Below are 18,583 nucleotides of genomic sequence, written 5' to 3' on the forward strand. Positions count from 1 at the left end.
TTTTGTGAGCTTACTAGAGGCCCGGTGCACAAATTCGTGCACAGGTGGGTCCCTCAGCCTGGCTGGGATTGGGCCGTTGTGGCTCTCTTGCCATCCTGATTGGGGCTGACTGGGACCGGCTGGTGGGAAGGGCCGCAGGAGGTTGGCTGGCCGGGTTGTGGGAGTGCACGGCCCATCCAGTGGCAGCTCCTGCACTGAGTGTCAGTGTGCGTCATAGTGACCGGTGGATCCGTCACTCAGTTATTCTGTTGTTCTGTTGCTTAGGCTTTTATATATATAGATTCTGGCCCTGTTATCTACTACTACTATAGCTTAACAGTGGACTTGGCATACAAAACAAAGTGTTCAGCAAGTTTAAAAAAGTTCCTTTGCAGTGAGTGTAATGTTGTCCATTTAAAAAAATAAAATCCTAGTTATATTTTAAAGCTTGCCTTAAAAAACAATCATATTACTGTACAGTTAAAAACAAGGAATACTTCCTGGTTTCTTTTTAAAATATATATTTTTTTATTGATTTGAGAGAGAGGAAGGGGGAGAGAAAAAATAATGAGAATCTTCGATTGGCTGGGGATCAAGCCCACAACCCTGCCATGTTCCCTGACCAAGAATTGAACCCTGACATACTGGTTCATGGCTCCACATTCAAGCATTGAGCCACACATCCTAATTTCTTAAACCAATGGTAGTATAAGACTTGAAGCTAATAGATTGGGTCACTTTGCAAATTATTTTAAAAATGTGTCTATTGCTTGACACTATTCTTCCATGTGTCACACAACAGGTAAAGATTGCTTTTTAACTGTTCTAAATATGTTTTGGGAAGTATGCATGGTTTTTAAGTTTTATGTAGAATTTAAATATGCACAAAATATTTTCAAAACTTGTTTGATGCAAAGGAAAAAGAACTGCCAGATTAGATAGCAGCATCAAACTGATAAGACATTTATAATTCATTCTTCTGCCTTCTTTTTTTTTTTTTTTTTTTTTTTTTTTTTTAAGCAGCCAATGTACAACTCAACCCACAGCATTTATTCATTCAGGAAAATTCTTCCTCTCCTAAACAGTGACTTTTTTTGTCTCGAAATCAGCATTTAAAAAAAGTGTTAAATAAAATACATGCTAAGTCTTCCTGGTTAAGAAATGATAAATTTATTGCTATTTGAGGGTTAGGGTGCCTAGGCTATGAGGTTTACCAAATGGCTAGACTAGTGAATGACATCTGTCCTAATGTTTATTGATCCTAATCATCTTGGCAGCCACCAAAGGAAGGACTTGGCATTGATTCGAGAAGGGTATCAGGAAGGAAAATGCTGTTGACAAGGTCTTGCCTACTCTTACTGACACAACACTGAATGCAGTCTACGCTAATCATATTACAGCCACCAAATACTACGTTTTTAAGAAGCCTGGACGTGACACTCATTTAAGAGGCTGCACAAGTTGGGGAAAATTTGACGAGTACTCATCAAAGCTGGTATTTAACAAGCTGTGCAGGCCACCTGTGTCCTTGGCTTCAGTTTACAAATATATGTAACATATAAAACTAGGCAACTGGATTAAATAACTAAGGCTGCTTCTAGCTCTAGCATACTATGGTCACATCTTACCCAGGGTGAGAGAAGCCTCTGTTGGCTGGTGAAAATTTCCAGGACCCTCACCAACAACAAGGTGGTTTTCATTTTTCACAGGATGCTTTATAAATTGCAGACCTGGAGAAAAACAGGGAGATGTCACTTCGTAAATTTACATGATCATTAATACAATGTATCTTTTTATTTAGTAAGGTATTAGGAGAGTATTACTGAATTATCAGACTCCAAGCCCTGTATCATTGCTCTGCACACATTTGACAAGGCCTCCATTGTAGATCTTGACACTTCCACTTCTAGCCTTTCCAGTCCATTTCCACTCTGCCACCCCACTTCCAGTCCCGTCACCTCTATCTTCAGTGCACTTTGGGCCACACCATGACCTGAATTCATACTCCCCAAACTTTTTAATTTCACTGCAAGTATCTTCTACTTCCTCTCTGTAACTTTTTATCCTCCTGGTCACTAACCTCTGGGGATTAGGATCACCTTCTCATTTAGGTTCTCATACCAGTTTCACCTGTTTCAGTGGGTGGCACTTCCAATGACCTGTGCTGCAAGTTGAGCCTAAGTGTCTTGTCAAGAACCCTGTCAACGCTATCTTCACATTCCGACCGAGGGTCACCAAACAGTCACCACTTGTTACAGCGAATTACTAAATGTTCACCAGCAAATGGACAGAAACCGGGTTCCCTTCTCATCCAAGCGCACACTTCAGATTTTAGTCTCAAAGAGGAACCTACCTTCCACGCCCACCTGGAGCCTCCAGCTGCACCGTGTCCGTCAGGGTCCCAGCAAATCCGAAAACGTCACACGAGGTGACGTAGCAGTGGGTACCAGCTAAATAGCTGATTGAAATAGAATTGCAGCCATTAGTAGTTCTGACGACATCTCGTGGCTTATCTATCGCACCTGCTTTAACTTTCCAGTATTTTAAGCATTTCCCCTTCCCTCGTCCCTCCCCTTTGCTTTGACTACTCGATTTTACGTTTTAATAAAAGGACCTCAGGGAATTAAAATTAACTTCAAGCTTCTCTCTGGACTTGTAATTGATATTGACCAAGTTAGGCAACAAGAAATTTTTTACTATCCCTACTTCCGTTATTTGATTTGCAAGCATCTCTTTAGTCTACGTACCTCTACTCCATCGCTGGTTTCCCTTTGCTTCCATTACATAATGCGAGGAGGTCTATATAATAAATTCAGGATTCCTGTTTATGCACTTTTCAGCACAGAGCTAGGGATCAAATAGGGTTTGAATCCTTCTATTCCTAGATAAAAATCTGTTGCAGATGGGGGTCAAGACACCCCTTTAAAAGTCATGTTAATATATACACTATGCTTTGGGTAAGCAGAAAACCTTAATGAGGAAAGTAGGAAAATTAAAACGATTGCTATGATTGATTTTAATGGTCCTCCAGAGTGAAGGATTTTTGGAAGCATCTTAAAATATTGTCCAGTGGTCATCAAATCAGGTCAGTGTAACATACCAATATCCTTTACCACCCAAATACTGTTATCTTACACATATATTTTGTGCATGAAGTTCCATCTCTAAATTTTCTCTTAAAAGGGAAGCTTTAGGGACACAAAACTTATGCAGGCATTTCTCAAAGTATTACATTTTCAAAAGGTTGTAACATGAGCACTACAAATATGCTGTAAAGTCTTTTCAACCACTGCCTTTGCCTTCCTCTTCATTTTCTAGAATGACGACTTTCTCCCCAAGTATTTCTATGTGAGAAAGTGATCTATGACACTGAGCAAGGACTGCTCACTGTAAGCTTAGCTATGGGCTCTTCAGAAGCCATTAGATTGTTTTTAGTTGGCAGATTAGAACTCTTGTTTCATTGAACAAAACAGAGCTATATTTCAAATCAGGATATCACCCAAGTCCACTCATTTCACCAAAATACAGTATTATGGAATAGCAGCAGGAAAATGTCCTCTAAGCTTCTTGTCAAGCTTAAACACCTCAGGGAAGACACATTAATACTCTGGACTGGCAAAGCTCCCTGAGCCTTATTCCTTCCTTAGAACTTAAGTTTACTTCCTAGATTATCACCTCTGTTATCCAAAAGGATCTCAATCACTTGTTGTTGTTTTTTTATACTTATGCACTTAGTATAGATGCAGGAAGTTTTGGGGAGACTAAGAACACAAATATTCTTTTTTATTTTTTGCATTAGTATTCTGATGCTAAAGGATGGAGGACATTGTAACAAATGTCTTGCAAAAAGTTAAACAATGAATTCAAACAATCGGAAGGTTCTAACCTTAAAGAGGACTGGGCTCTATTTGCATATACTTTGAATATCTATGCCAGGGGACCGCCCACTTCAGGTATGGAAAGGAGAAATCAAACTTTTTTTTTTTTTGGTATAGAACCTACCCATCTGCTTACTAAGTTTCCCCCATCCCCTCCATCTTTTTAAAATAAGGGGAATTTTAACTAAGGTGCTCCTAGAAACTCAATGTAACAAGTGTTAAAGGTACAAGCAGCAATTAATTTGGAATACCTATTGGAATGACTGGAACAGATTTAGTTGGGCCCTTTTACTCTTCCACACAGCACATTCACATGGACAGACTAAGGAAAAGGAGATGAAATTTAAATCAGCACATTTTCTTTATTACTTAAGAGAAAAAAACGGTGAAGTTGGAACCTTTTATATTGTACTTAACCAGGACTCCTGTATCTCCCTTAACTGTTACGAAACAACTTAATAGCTCCCTTAAAAAAAAAAAGTAACCTGTTAGCTGCCACTTACACAAGCCCCGATCATTCTGAAGTATTGGTTTTATATCATCTCTCTAGATGCCTTAACATTCTAAACTTGTGTCCCTCAATTTGGATGTCTATGATGTTTTCACCTAAAAATTTTCTGGTAGTAATTTGTGGCAATGCCTCTCAAGTGCTTGGCAAGCACAGGTTTACTGGACAAAACTAATTTTACCTCCTGGGCGATGGTGGACTGTGGAAGGAACAGCAGGAAAGAACATGCCACAAATAGCTGTGTGTATCAGCTAGATGCTATGTCAGCCTTTCGAGCCTATAATCCCTGCATTCCTCCAGTTTGTAGACACTCGAGCTGGACATTGGAGTGACTGCTGTGCCACAGGAACAGCCAGTAAGGGGCTGAAACTTCCTTGCATTTCTCCATGTCTCGAATGTTATCACCTCACTACTTGAGATGCTCATACCCACAGATTCAGCTTTGTCAAAAGTAAAACCCCTAACCCAGGGGTCCTCTTACTTTTTAAAGTGGGGGCCAGATCACGGTCCCTCAGAGAGCTGGAGGGCCGGACTATATGAACTACTAATTCCTACTGTAACACCTCGGCTGCGCTCACTGCCCAAAAAACCTGGCGGGCCGGATCAGACTCCTCTGCGAGCCGCATGTGGCCCGCGGGCCGTAGTTTGAAGACGCCTGCCCGGGCCTAACCCGGGATAGGTTAGGCTCAGTGGATAGAGCATCAGCCTGTGGACTGAAGGGTCCCAGGTTCCATTCCAGTATACATCCCCACTGGGGGGGGTGCAGGAGGCAGCTGATCAATGTTTCTCATTGATGTTTCTCCCTATCCTCCTCCCTTCCTCTCTATAAAAAATTAATGAAATATATTTTAAATATATATAAAACAAAACAAACGAAAAAAACCACCCTGTTTCTTGTCAAGTTGCAAGTTACTAGCGACTCTGGCATAGGAAGGAAGGAAACAATATTCCTAAATAATCATTAGGTAATTACAGATTAAACACATGGTCACATTCCTTATCCAACCTAACCAAGCAGTGATTATGGAATCTTCTGGCCTATCAGCTACCTGCTCCATTCATTCCCCTAATACTGGATCTGCCACCACCTAAAACCACTTATCTACATAATGCTGAAAAAAATGAACTTATCTGGCTTTCCACACGGACAGCACTTTCTAACTTAATCACACAAGATAATGTACATTCTTTGAGTAATTACGTTAACATTTCTCACCTATTTCCAATCTACTAGCCCTTATAGTTCCTTGGACAAATTAAAACATAGTCAACCACCTATATTTATAGTCAATTGGATAGGATGTGAGAGTATATCCTTAGTGTAAGTGCATAGTCATCTTAGTATTAACTAAAAAACACACCTTAAAAATTAGAGTAACCTTAAAAACACACACACACACACACACACAAAAAACCTCAAATGCTAAACTGGCTATCCCTACGATCTGCATATTTTGGTGTGCAAGTGGAGTAATGCCTGGGCCAGTAAGAAAATTTTAAAAATTATCTAAAGGAAAAGGCTCCTCTCCATAGCAAAAGGGTATTAATAGACTACTTTTATATTAAATATAGGCAATTAATGATTTGAAGAGACTACAGTTTATGTAATAAATGCAAATTGCTGTTCAGAGAGCTGAGGCATTGAGGGATTTTTATTCAAAGCACTAACAACCCCTTTGAAACTTAATGGCTTGCCAGGCCATAACCTACTCTTCCTTTTATTAACTAACTAAAATGTTAAAACTTAAACCGTTTTCCTCAAAGCCCCAGAAATAACGACAAACTCAAAACATATCAAGAATTTTAGGGATAAAATGGCTTTTGAGAGTATTGTGTTCATCCTTCTAGAATATCCCGATGACTATTCTGGAGGGCTGGACAGTAGAGAAGTTTCATTTTTTTCAGACATTCTAGTTACATATAAAAAGGAAATTATGAAAATTTGTTTTTAAGATGTGCATGAGAAACTAACTTTAAAGGATGGAAATGTATACTTTCTTAAGCATAATCTTACCTGGATTTGGTTTGGCTTTTTACAAACGTCAAATATACTGTAAACTGACAATCAGATCTTTATCTGAGATGTCAATACTACTATCTAAAAAAGTACTAAAATAATTCATCTTTTTCATTTATGCAATGGAACCTATTATAAAAATGATCCTAGGATTAAAAGCCAATTTACACTTAATTCCCACAACTGAGGCAAATATTAAATACAGAAGAGGCTGTTCATGAATGTAAAATATGTTTAGGTGAAAAACGTATTACCTTTCCTGGAAAACTTTCAAGTACTTTTCCTAAGGAGAATGTCTTTAAGATGCTTTAAATACCTTGTTGCTAGTGCTTAGGACATCTAGTTTCCTAGTTCTCATTTTCAGACAGGATGGACCCTAGGCAAATGAGAACTCGTTTTGTGGGTTTACTATGGCTTGTCTGCCATTTTAAGATTTCACCTTGCCATTTGTCAGAAGCTGGTCACAGCCTCCATGCAAGGCTAGAACCAGTGACAAGATGGAACCTACCAGCAACAGAGAACTGACATGACGTAAGTACTTCATTTCTATCTTGCCATTTTTTCTTTTCTGATTAACCTCTTTATGTTGTTAATGGTTTTAATACTACAGTAGTTGACTGATCTGATCCAACTCTTGACTCGGTATCTGCAGAGCTTTCTAGTGAAAGCAGTGAGTGTTCCCTAGGTATAGTTGGGACCTTTGTGTTTTTGTTTTGCTTTCCAGGAGAGGTAGGCAAGGGGAGGGGTGGATAAAACAAGTTTCTCATTCACAGATCTTACTCTACTACACTTGACATTTCTCCACCAATTGCTTGCTATTTTGTGCTCTCACTGTTCTGAATGTTTTATATACTTCCTAAGATTATTTCTTTTAATATAACCATAGGCCTTATTACTAATTCTGATCTGGAGACTCCTTAAGTATTATTAAATAGTGCCTGTCGTTTGGCCATTACTCTTCCACTGCAAATTATTAGAGTATGTTTCTTAGTAAGCAATACTGAACTACCAGGTATAGTCAAGATTTTTTAAAGGCACCTAGACATTTAGATTACCTTAGCATTCATTAGCAAGAAAGTTTGAATTTTGCCCCCTGGGTTTAAATTAAGTCTATGCAATCCTAGTAATAATGTACACTGCAAAGTAGCTCATGCTAGTCACTGCCAGCAGCTCGCTAATTGCTAAAAAGACAAAAGCCCTGGAGACATTGCTTGTGCTGTTAAGTATTCTTATGGTGATTTTAAGATTAGTCCTGTTCCACAATTTATCAACTGAAGCTACCTACACCAACATCTAAAACTCAACTCCAGCTCAGCTTGTAGGAAAAAATCCTAGCTTAAGTTAAAAATCTGATTTGAAGTGGCTAAAAACAAATCTAAGCAATCAAATATAGACAAACCTCAACTTACCAGAAGCAACCTAAAATACCAACCAAACACTAGACTAAAGCTTTAGTTCTACAGTTTGACTCCTGATTCCTCACTTCACATTAGTGAGGGTCCTTTAGAAGATTAAGTGTTCTGTGCAAACCCAATAAAATTACAGTTAGGGGATCTAATGTCATCACATAGCTACAGTCAAGTTAGCAGTGTTGTGTAGTAGTGAAATCAATGACTGGCTTGCATGATGGCTTCTAAAAGCATCTGTTCCCAGAGTTTCATGTATTACGTATGTATATAAAATATCAGTGAGGACAGCCATTAGCGTTTTGTAAGATGATAAACTGAGTGTTAACTTCTCCCAGCCATTACCTTTTCCCCTCATTAAATGTTAAGTCATCTGTGGGGGAGGGGAAGGGAAGAATTCAACTTTACTTCATAATTCAGATCAATCGTCAGTATACATTTAAGTTTTTAAAACCTAAATGTTCCAAGTACAGAGTAAAATAAGCTGTCCAGAGAGCACACACTTAGGTTTTCTCCTCTTGGGAGTTTTAAAAAGGGATTTTGAACCTTGATGGCGAGAATCCCAAAACGAGAGTAAAATGAATATTTTTATTGCAAACAAACGTCTAAATTAATTTCTCCACCCACTTTCTTTAGAAAGAAAAAAGAAATCAGCAGGCTAAGGAGATACCCATTCAAGAACTGACATGATTAAAAATTAAGATATAAATGGGTGACTCACAATTGCATTTAGCTTACAAAGATGGTGGAGTTAACTACTACAAGCACACTAGTTATACAGTATTTTGTGGGAGAAGGGCATACAGACATAGCTAACTTCATATAGATCCCATTAGACAACTGGATTTACAACAAGTTTTTTTTAATAAGAAATGGGCAAAGCCAGCTCTCTTTTCAGAATCAAAATGCAGAACAAATGGAAAATTATGGTATTTAACCTTCACAAGTTTGAGCCTCCACAAATAATACAACCAAGTTTTACATTTTTAACAGCCCTTCTACATACACTCCATCTTCTCTATCTTGGTTCCAAGTTTTATCTTCATTCAATTATGCCAATTCCAATGTTATTTAAAAAGAAAAAGCCTTCCCAGTTATTGTCAGAAACTACTGTTTAGCATACCCCCTCCACTACTCAGCAAACTACAGAGAGGATGGAGTGTAATATGAGCAGTACAGAGTCTTAGGCAATTCATGAGGACCACTTAAGTCCTTACATGAATCTGGTTGCTAACATTTCTATTATATTGTGACAATGACTCCCGACTGTTATCTCTGAGAAATGGGGGGAGTAAATTCTTAATAAAAGACACCAGGTACAAAGCAACATTTTACTTTTGTTGTGATAAAAAAAAAAAGTCACATTTTACAGATAAAATGTAGAACCCTGAAATACTGACACATTCTCTTATCGTGCACAATGCTGAGGTTCTCTTACGATTCACTTTAAAACTGCAATTAAAAATGTACAAAAAAGAAAAGAAAAAAAAATCAACCCACAAAGCTTCTAAAAAAGGAACCCGCAGGCACTTCCTCTTGTGGAATGTTTAAAAAGTTAGCCTACTAAAGAAAACAGTCGACTTCTTGTGAAGGTTTTGGAGAAATATGTATCAGTTCGTTTTATTTGGGTATTCAATAATATCCTTGGTGATAATGCTGACTCCATGGCTTCTGACCCCAGAATTGCTGTAAGAGAAAATTTGTTTTTAAAGAAAAAACATCAATAAGCCACTCAAACTGCTTTTAGGAAATGACAATGAATCTAATTCAGAGTAATTGCTGGAAACAAATTTATAACTGTCACACCTCTGATTTCTATCAAACCATGTTCAGTTAGTATTAATATCCATTATCATCATCAATAAACACATTACAAAAGGAAACACATAAGGACTTGGTTAGTTTATACAATTAAAGCTAATAGTAAAAAGAACCATATGTATTAAATACTAATTAAAAAAATACTAAGTTATACCAAACATCAACCCATTTTACCTTCAAAAGATTAAGATTATGGCTAAGACTGCACCACAATTCACACCTTGCCCTGTAACACTTGCAAACACTTCAATCCCTGGGTAAGATCTTTTTGAAGAATGATTCTTATGAAAAAATACAATTTAATGTACTAAGCACATAAGAAACTACTTACACCCTGCTGCCACTGGTTGTAGCCCTGAGACTGATTTTTATAGCCACGATTGTTTCCTCGTCCTCTGAAGTTCTAAAATGTAAAAAAAAAAGAAAGAAAAATCCTTAAGAACTCCGAGCACAACAACTTCTTAGGTTTGTACATGGGAAGGAAGAGGGGGCACAGCACAGAAATGGGATTGTTGCTAATTAGTGTACCTGAAAATCAAATTTAATTAAGTACTCATTTTACTGCCATCACTAATTTTTCTTATGTCGGTGCATTTACACTGTGTTCCCACAATTCTTACCGAGGCTATGTAACACAAGCTTCCTCTTTTTAGACTAATTTATACACATAATTAGGGGTCAGGGCACGCAGGGATCATAGATCTTTACCTGGTTGTAGTTCCCTCTGTTGGGCATTCCACCTCTGTTGTAGTTCCCTCCTCTGTTTGAATAGCCACCTCGGCTGCTAAACACAGGGCCACGTGGGTATGGGTAGCCAATTCCACCACTTCCGCCTCCGCCGCCACCTCTCTGCGGCATGTTGCCCCTCCTGTTATAGCCACCACGATTCCCAGGAGCTAAAAAACCAAGAGATACCTTAGATTACAGTGTGTCGTGCCTCCTTTACACATATGACTTGAGTTCTTCAGGACCATTGCCTTTGTTTTAGGGGGAAAATAAATGTTTAAAGGTGAAAGTAATAATCTAATTTAACCACTGACATAATCTAGGTGTGTATCCTACCAAATCACATTAAAACTTTCAGCTAGGAGCTAGGACCAATATGAGGATCAGTTTTCCTATGTTAAATTCAGCTAAATAACATACAGACCCAAATCAGAAGATTTTCACTTGTGTCAATCTCCAATCAAATAGAGAATACTGCATGTTCACTTGCCTCCTCCTCTGAAATTTCCACCACGCATATTGAATCCACCACGTCCTCTGTGGCCACCTCCTCTGTTAAACTGGTTCTTGCCACTCTTGTTTTTATTGCTCTTCTGCTTCTTTTCGGGGTGAAGAGCCTTTTTGCTCTCTTCCTTATATTGCTTCAAAAGTTTTTGGGCCTCCTCCTTCTGAAGTTCCACATAGGTTATCTCATCAAAGCACTCAGCTACCTCTGGCAGTGTAAAGTTTCCTATAAGTCAGGGGGGGTGGGGGGGGGGGAGGAATAAAGTCAGATTAGCACACATTCACAATCCTTAAATCTCCAATTATTAAATGGCTTGAAGGTTTTCAACACACACTACAATTACTAATGCATTTCCCTAAAAGTAGAGATAAGCCAAACACTCATTTACAAAGAGTTATGTAAATCCTGGAACAGTATCACTAGCAGAAACTATTAATTTAAGTTTATAGATGTAAGTCACAGGAGGAGACTAATGTGCCAACAGAATGAAATTCCGTGCCTTTCATTTTGAGAACGGCATGTTCTGGGAGGTCCTTGCCCTCCACTTCTGCCTTCTTCTGTGTCCTCTGCTTGTAGTCTTCATCCTTCGGGCAGACGACCACAGCTTTCCGCTGGAAGCCCGCGAACAGGCACATTTTTCTCCTCTGGGCAGCAGCAGACACATTTGTCTTAAAAAACAAAACAAAAACAAGTTATTTATTAATTCTACACCAAACCAACTTTCAGTTACTTTTCTCAACTTCAAAGCTACAGAGCTTACCTGATCCAGAATAAAATTCCGCTTCTTGCGAGCAGCAATCTCAATAAATTTCCCAAGACATTGTGGCGCTCTCTGCAGCAGGGTGTTCAGTTTTCCTGTATCTGCCATTTGCTTCTTAAAGCCTGCTACCTGTTTTTAAAAGCAAGAAGTTTCCTTTGAGCCTGTGCATCTTAAGCTAAGCATCAGCTTAACTCTCTTACATGGAAAACGGGCAACATTTTAAAATTTAAATATTGCCCTTTCCCACTATTGCTATAATGAGTAAGACACCAAGCTATTCATAATCTTTGTAGCTATTGTATGGTGAGAACCTAATTCTTTAAGACAATGAAGCCTAGAATTTGGAAAGCAGTTTACCTTACATTTAAGTAACCAATTTCACTTTCCCCCAAATCCCCTCTCTTAAATACTATCAAAATGGATAAGGACATTAGGCAGAAGGATTACTTAGAACACCTTCGGGTCTTTTTAAAATGCTTGAGATCATACTCAAACATTCTACTTACCATCATTTTATCCATTATGGTATTTGTTCCAAGAATGTTGTATTTACCAGGATTTTCTGCTGCATGTTTAGTAACCCAAGTAGTTTTCCCAGCTCCTGGCAAGCCGATCATCATAACCACCTACAATGGAAAGAAAACTCTTTTCACTGTCTACTCATCAGAAGCCACCTAGTAATTTAAAAATATATTTTAATGCACAAAACCCACTTTAAATATCTGAATTTCCATAGCACCATAACAAAGGAATTTGGTTTGTGGAAAATTTAACACTCCACATAAAGAGAGAAGATAGCTACTTAGAGAAAAATTACAGGAATGGCATCAAGAAAATGTCACTTTTGCCCAAACAGAAGCAGTGCTCAAATGCTTTTTAAAAAGTCACTTACTTCACAATCTTTCTTCTCTTCAGGCCCCTTTGGACCTCTAACTCGGTCCTCCAAGGGAACGTTCTGGATCAAAGTATAGTCTTCAGGTATTGGGAAATATGGCTTTTCCTTCTGACCAAAATTGAACTCAACAGCACAGTTGTGGCAGAGAACATGTGGGAAGAGTGGCCGATCAGCAAGAACTTCCTTGCTGATTTTGAAGGCGACACCAAGGTCCTGTCCATTCTTTGCATAGGAGAGTTCTACTTCATCGCTTTCAAAGTTCTGTTAAGGGAGAATGGGGGTGGGGGAGATTAAGTTTTAATCTCTTTCCTGTAAAACTTCTAAGAAACTTCAAAATTCAGAGTGAAGTTTATTCTATGGAAAACCTATTTAGGTTCAATCTATATCCAAAAGCAGAAACAATACTGCTTTAGAAGGTAAGACTAGATTTATCAAAATGTGTTAGTAGTGAATGTTGATATTGACACAGCTATAAAAAAAAATTTCCTAGCATATAACTTGACATTTATACATAAAAACTTGACTGTGACTTACAGCAAAACATGTAATCACATCATTTTCATCAAACTTCTCTCCATAATCTTCAGTCTCACAGTTGCATGTTTTTATTCCTTTTAGAGAATACCCATAAGAAAATTCTTCTTCTCCTAAAAATAATAATGAACCACCATGAAGTTGATTTTTTTCAAAACATCTCAATGACCCTTACGTTAGTGTTCCTGATTTAAGATTTTTAAAAAATTGAGCATATACTAAATATTCTTTCACATACACTGACTTTATACTAGATATAGATTTGCAAACTGCATAAAATGGATAACAGTCTCTCTTAAGTATTACTGGTCATAAAACAAATATAAAAGAAAAACTAAAACTTAGCCTATGCCTACCACATGCTAATGTTATTAATCTCACTTAAAATATTAACAGAATTGGACAAAAACAAGCAAAATATCTGGAATGCCTTCTACTCTACTCTAACTACTAAAATCAGATCCTAAATAATCATTGAGTACACAGTACTCAGAAACTTTACCAAGTAGCATTCCACTGGTGGTTAGAGACCAGCCAATCCGAACTTCATGGATGTCAATATCTTTTGTATATAAATGCCTTACTGGGATCTTCTCTGTAACCTGAAAGTCAAATCATAAATGATTAAACTATAAGCCAAAAGATAACTCCTTTTCATTTCATGGGATAACTAACTCTTCTCTGGCTATTGTGACAAAAGTCATCCACTCAAGTATTTGGTTGAATGATGTTTAAAAGAACAGTTAATGTTTAAAAATTACATCTTTTCAATACTCAACCTACAACAATTAAAGCACACAGTTAGCCTTTTTTCCTCTGGAACAAAACCGAGTCTATTTTTAAACCTTGGTGAGTCTTTTCAAGTGCCACACTTTTAATAAAAATGGGGCTGGCTGTGTACCACAAATTCTGATCAAATATGTTCAACTATTACAAAAGGTTTCTATCCCTCTTCTAACACAGAAACTTCCAAAAATAAAAAGTTCTACTGATACACAAAATAGTGCCAGGTAAGTGGAAACTCCAAAGGTTCTTACAAAACACAAAATCCTATGTACCTTCATTTCAAAGCAGACTTTGCCTTTTGACACACCGTAAGAAGCCCTTCCTCCAGCCCAGAGAAAAGCAAAGCTCTCCATAGTGAGGGAAGAAGCACTGAGGCGATCTCTCGATATTTTAAAATGCAGATCACAATTATCTGTAATTATATCAATACCATATTATTTCTTTTCATATCAAACGTAAATATATCTGCTATGTAGACAAAACTTGGTTAAGTTTTTGCACATGTCTAACTGCTACATAAGACACTTTTTACATGCTCTTTTAAATTTTTAATTTTAAACCCCACCCCCTTACCAAGTCACTCTTGACAATTATGTACTGAAGTGTAAACCACCTATAAAACTAAGAAGCACCAAGTTTAATGTGTATTTTAAGTATATAAAATCAAGACAATGTGACATTAATACATACCTGCTCTGCTCTTTACCTTGATTTAGAGGCAGGCAGTAGAGGATAGCAGGAAATCAAAGTGAAGCATGCCAGAACCAGGTAGAATTTACCAGTGCCACAATATAACGGACAGGAGGCCATGACCAAATATTTTTTAATAGAGTATGAGCTGCTGATCCTGTACTTTCTATTTTTAAAACACCAGGGATCTAGATCCTAAATTCTTTTCTAAAACTTGTGAAGGCAGCCTCATCTACAAAACACAAACCTGGTTGCCTAATGCTGTAACTATTATCGTACTGTAGGTCTCCTTTCTTGTGCTTGCCTGTTCCAACAACAGTGGGGGTTACCCACTTCCGGAATTATCCAAATCCAAATGTCTTTAGCCTAGCTAGCTACCTTTGGGTCAGTGGCTCATTAACATGCACTTTTGAGAGAGCTGAAGTGAGAAAGCTGTTTCCTTAAAAAGTTCTTATTGTTGAGAAGAAATGAAATCTATAGTTTGGAATTCCCCTTATCTATTAAAATCCCTGACCATCGTTGATAGAATAAACCCAATATTGCACTTATCAAATTGATATTCCTAGGTGACCAGTTACAAGTCTGTCTACTTTATAATAGCAGTGTTACCTTCTTGAATCATCGCCTCATTTACCTTGCCAATACCTAATACTTTATACTTAAGAAACCAAATTTAACAAAACATTCATCTGACTGCTTTTGCATGTAGTTTTCTTTTAAGACTCCACTATCTTAACTACCTGTAAAGGATACTCAACAAGAAATCAAGCTTTTGACATTAACACGCTGACATATCTGAATAAAAACAATCTGTATTCACTGGCATCTAAGCTTCGACTCCCCAGGCTCCACAGGGCACCTTACCAACGACTTTTCAAGCCATTATTTCTACCCTTTGTTCTACCACTGAAGGAACTGTGTTCTGAGCAAAACTAAGTAAAAATTACTACGCTGACAGCCATGGCCATTTAGAGGTTTGCAATGCTAATACTTCCTCATACTCGATTGCAACCCAACTGGGAGGGAGCAGTAGTGACAGCGCTGCCATGAAACCATTCGCTGGTGGAGAAAGCTAGCGGCCCAGTGAAAGGCCACTGCTGCTGCCCAGGTCTTTGGAAGAAATCAACTTATGTTAAAGCGGCAGCTACTGAACTGGAATTGAGAACAGAAGAGCAGTTATTGATAAAGTAGTATTACAATCTTTTAGAATAGGGAAAACACTTGGGTGCTAATGGAAAAAGCCATTAATAAATATGTAACTAATCCAAATAGCTCACTTAAGTCCAAAAAGGATGAAATTACTTTAAAGAAGCCTTACAAGTTTCCATTAGCTAGTCAAAAGTTGGCATTAATTTTACATTCCTACATAGAACTTTCAAGTAATATAAAAGTATTACCAAATTGCTAGAGCCTGTGTAATTAACTGATCCTTTTACTAAGTATTTAAAGTACCCGAAAAAATCTTCCTGCCTTTAAAAACCTGTTTCCATTTCCCCGTTAAATCTTCTGCATTTAAGCTCAACGTCCTACATGTTGTTTCCTAACATTTTAAAACTGAAACCACATTTGATTACAGGGGGGAGCAGAGCAGCAGCTTCACTTACAAGTGTCAAGACAAACCACCGTGTCATCGAAGTGCTCATCTTCTTCTTCCACAGGTGGCTGCGGAGACTTGGCTCTGAAAGACAATAATGTCTCCTGATACAGCTTCTCCCACCCAAGAATACAGAACGGGGGGTGGAGGGCGTGCGGGCAAGACGGGGTGAGCATCCTCTACCTGCTATACTTGTTCTCTTCAATGTACTCAAAATATCCGCGGCCATGATCTTCCCGAGGGCGCTTAACGCCTCTCTTTTTATCTCCGCCTTTCTGCTCTGTTTTGCCGTCTCCTACAAACACACAATACCCCTATTTAGGAGGCCAAGCCACAAGGCAACACACGCACGCACACAGCTCTTGGGTTTCAAGGATCGAAAAAAACAGCCCGGCATTTCCTTGTTCCTCGTTGGAGGCGTGTTTAAGGGACGGATCTAACGCGAATGGAGCAACAATCCGTTCGAAAACTGGATTAAGAGCCAGTGACGCAGTCTGGAGACATTGCAAGTATTGGCGGCCCATTAGAAGATTCGAGAATCCCAACGAAAAATAATAGCAAAATAGCGCCGCACAGGCCGAGACCACGTGCACCCAAAAAAAAAAAAAAAAAAAAAAAAAAAGAGTTCAGGACGGGAGAGGGCCCCGCCGCCCCTCCCCCGCTCGGGCCCGCGCGCCCCGCGGCCGCATTGTACTCCCTTTCCGCCCCGAGCTCCCGGCGGCCCCTCCCGCCGGAAGTGACGTCACGCCGAGCCCCCACGCTCCGCGCACAATACCGCGGCCCAGCAGCCGCCAAAGCGCGCCCAACCCGGGCCCTCGGGACTCTCCCCTCCCCCCTCCCTCCCGAGACATGTGCCCGCACCGCGCGCACGCAGCGCGGCGGGGCCGCCCGGGCCCCCCCTCCCCGCCGCCCGGGGCACCCCCCGCCGGCGGCAGCTGCAGCTCCCCCGCCTCTCGAGCCACATAATGGAGGCGGCGCCGCCACCCCCGTCGCACACACCGATTTCCCCCAGGCCTCCGGGCTAATCCGGGATTCCCCGCGCCCTCCCCCCTACCTCCCGCCGCGCGACGTTACAACGCAGCCCCCACCCGCCGCCCCCGCCCGCTCACCTCCGGACTGCTGCGGGCCCTGGCTGGCCCCGGGCGGCGCCACCGTGACCGCGAACAGCGACGTGGGGCCGCTGCTCTTGCCCGCGGCGGCCTCCTTGGCGGCGGCCCCGCGCTGCTGCTGCTGCTGCTGCTGCTGCTGGGGCTGTTGCTGCGACGTCGCCGGCGGTTGAGCCTGCTGCTCCCCGTGGCCGTTCTCGTCGCCCGCGCCTTCCTCCTCGTCGCCCAGCTCGTCCTCGCCCTCCTGGAAGCCCTGGTCGTCGCCGTTCTCGTCCTCCGAGGCGGCCTCCTCCTCCTCCATGGGGCCCGCGTCGGCCGCCCCCGCGGCGCCGTTCTCCTCCCCGCCGATCTCCATCTGGTCGCCATCCAGGGCGGGGTTCCCCTCCTCCTCTTCCTCCTCCTCCTCCTCGTCGTCGCCGCCGGCCGCGGCCTCCTGCTCGAGGCCTGCTCCCGAGCGCCCGGCCGAGTCCCCGCCCAGGTCGAGGCTGCCGTTCCCGGGCTCCATGGCGGGGCGGCCGCCGGCCTCCTCGCTGTCCAGCGCGGCCTGGAGCCGCTCCATGAGGTCGGCCTTGAGGCCCTTGTCGGAGAGGCGCCGCTTCTTGAGCTCCTCTTTCAGCTCCGAGACCTTGAGCTTCTTTACATTAACAGGCGAGGAACTCATGGTGAGGGCCCCGTTTCACGCTGGCGCTGCTCGGACTCGCTCTCCTCCTGGGCACTGGCGGCGGCGGCGGCGGCTGCTCCTCGGCGCGGGCGGCGGCTGAGGCTGCGGCTGCGGCTGGACGTGGGTTCCTGCTGCAGAGCGGACCCGCCTGGTGTCGAACGGCGCCAATTCCTTTCACGGAGTTCGCGAGGGGAGACGCCGAGACTCGCTGGGCGCGAGCGAGCACGCAACGTCCTCTCGCCGCGGCGCCGCGCACGTAATATAGCGGCCCCGCCCCCTCCTCCCCGCGCCGGGCGGGTCTGCGCGCAGGGCCGGCGCGCGCCCGAAGCCACGCCCCCTAGCCGGGCGGGTCTGCGCGCAGGGCCGGCGCGCGCCCGAAGCCACGCCCCCCCGCGCCCGGCCCGGCCCGGCCCGGGTCCGGGCCCAGGCCCAGCGCGCGGCGGGTCCGCGCAGTGCAGCCCATCGGTCCGCAGCGGATGGAGGGAGAGCAGAGCTTAGCCTTTCGCCTAAGCCGGCCCCCCGCCCTGCCCCGTGTCGGCCTTCGTCCTCCTTCTCTGCTGGCGACCCCCGCGCCGTCTCTGCCCGCCCGGCCGGCCCCGAGGCAGCTTTGACCCAAACGCTTTCCGCCCTCCTCTTGTCAATTTCAGCTGGAACCCTCCTCCGCCTTCCATCTTAGATTCGCCCCGTCCAGCTATTTGGTTCAAATTACGTATTAAA

General features: G+C 41.8%; 1 protein-coding gene and 1 long non-coding RNA gene across 6 annotated transcripts; one reads left to right on the plus strand and one right to left on the minus strand.

Annotated features, from left to right (window-relative positions):
- Nucleotides 1-19: 19 nt before the first annotated feature.
- On the plus strand, nt 20-1,637 carry LOC123653007. The gene is made up of 2 exons (XR_006742629.1): nt 20-740; nt 1,102-1,637. It is a non-coding gene; the product is annotated as an uncharacterized LOC123653007 (long non-coding RNA).
- Nucleotides 1,082-18,103, minus strand: HNRNPU (heterogeneous nuclear ribonucleoprotein U). 5 transcript variants are annotated; one of them, XR_006742628.1, is made up of 16 exons: nt 17,209-18,103; nt 16,283-16,394; nt 16,110-16,183; nt 14,088-14,227; nt 13,532-13,631; nt 13,030-13,142; nt 12,493-12,756; nt 12,107-12,226; nt 11,601-11,729; nt 11,340-11,508; nt 10,826-11,065; nt 10,318-10,505; nt 9,941-10,012; nt 4,109-4,179; nt 2,346-2,437; nt 1,082-1,709 (listed from the first exon to the last, which is right to left on the minus strand). XR_006742628.1 is itself a non-coding variant. In XM_045587134.1 (14 exons), exons 1-14 carry the CDS (start codon nt 17,864-17,866, stop codon nt 4,132-4,134), a joined length of 2,427 nt encoding a protein of 808 aa, XP_045443090.1. In that variant the 5' UTR covers nt 17,867-18,103; the 3' UTR covers nt 3,700-4,131. The 5 variants fall into 5 exon arrangements, 3 of the variants coding, with proteins under 3 accessions (XP_045443090.1, XP_036309520.1, XP_036309521.1); XR_006742627.1 differs by having other exon boundaries at nt 2,333-2,437; XM_045587134.1 differs by lacking the exons at nt 1,082-1,709; nt 2,346-2,437 and having other exon boundaries at nt 3,700-4,179.
- Nucleotides 18,104-18,583: the final 480 nt, after the last annotated feature.

The sequence above is a fragment of the Pipistrellus kuhlii genome, unplaced genomic scaffold, assembly GCF_014108245.1.
Source record: "Pipistrellus kuhlii isolate mPipKuh1 unplaced genomic scaffold, mPipKuh1.p scaffold_m20_p_25, whole genome shotgun sequence".
NCBI lineage: Eukaryota > Metazoa > Chordata > Mammalia > Chiroptera > Vespertilionidae > Pipistrellus > Pipistrellus kuhlii.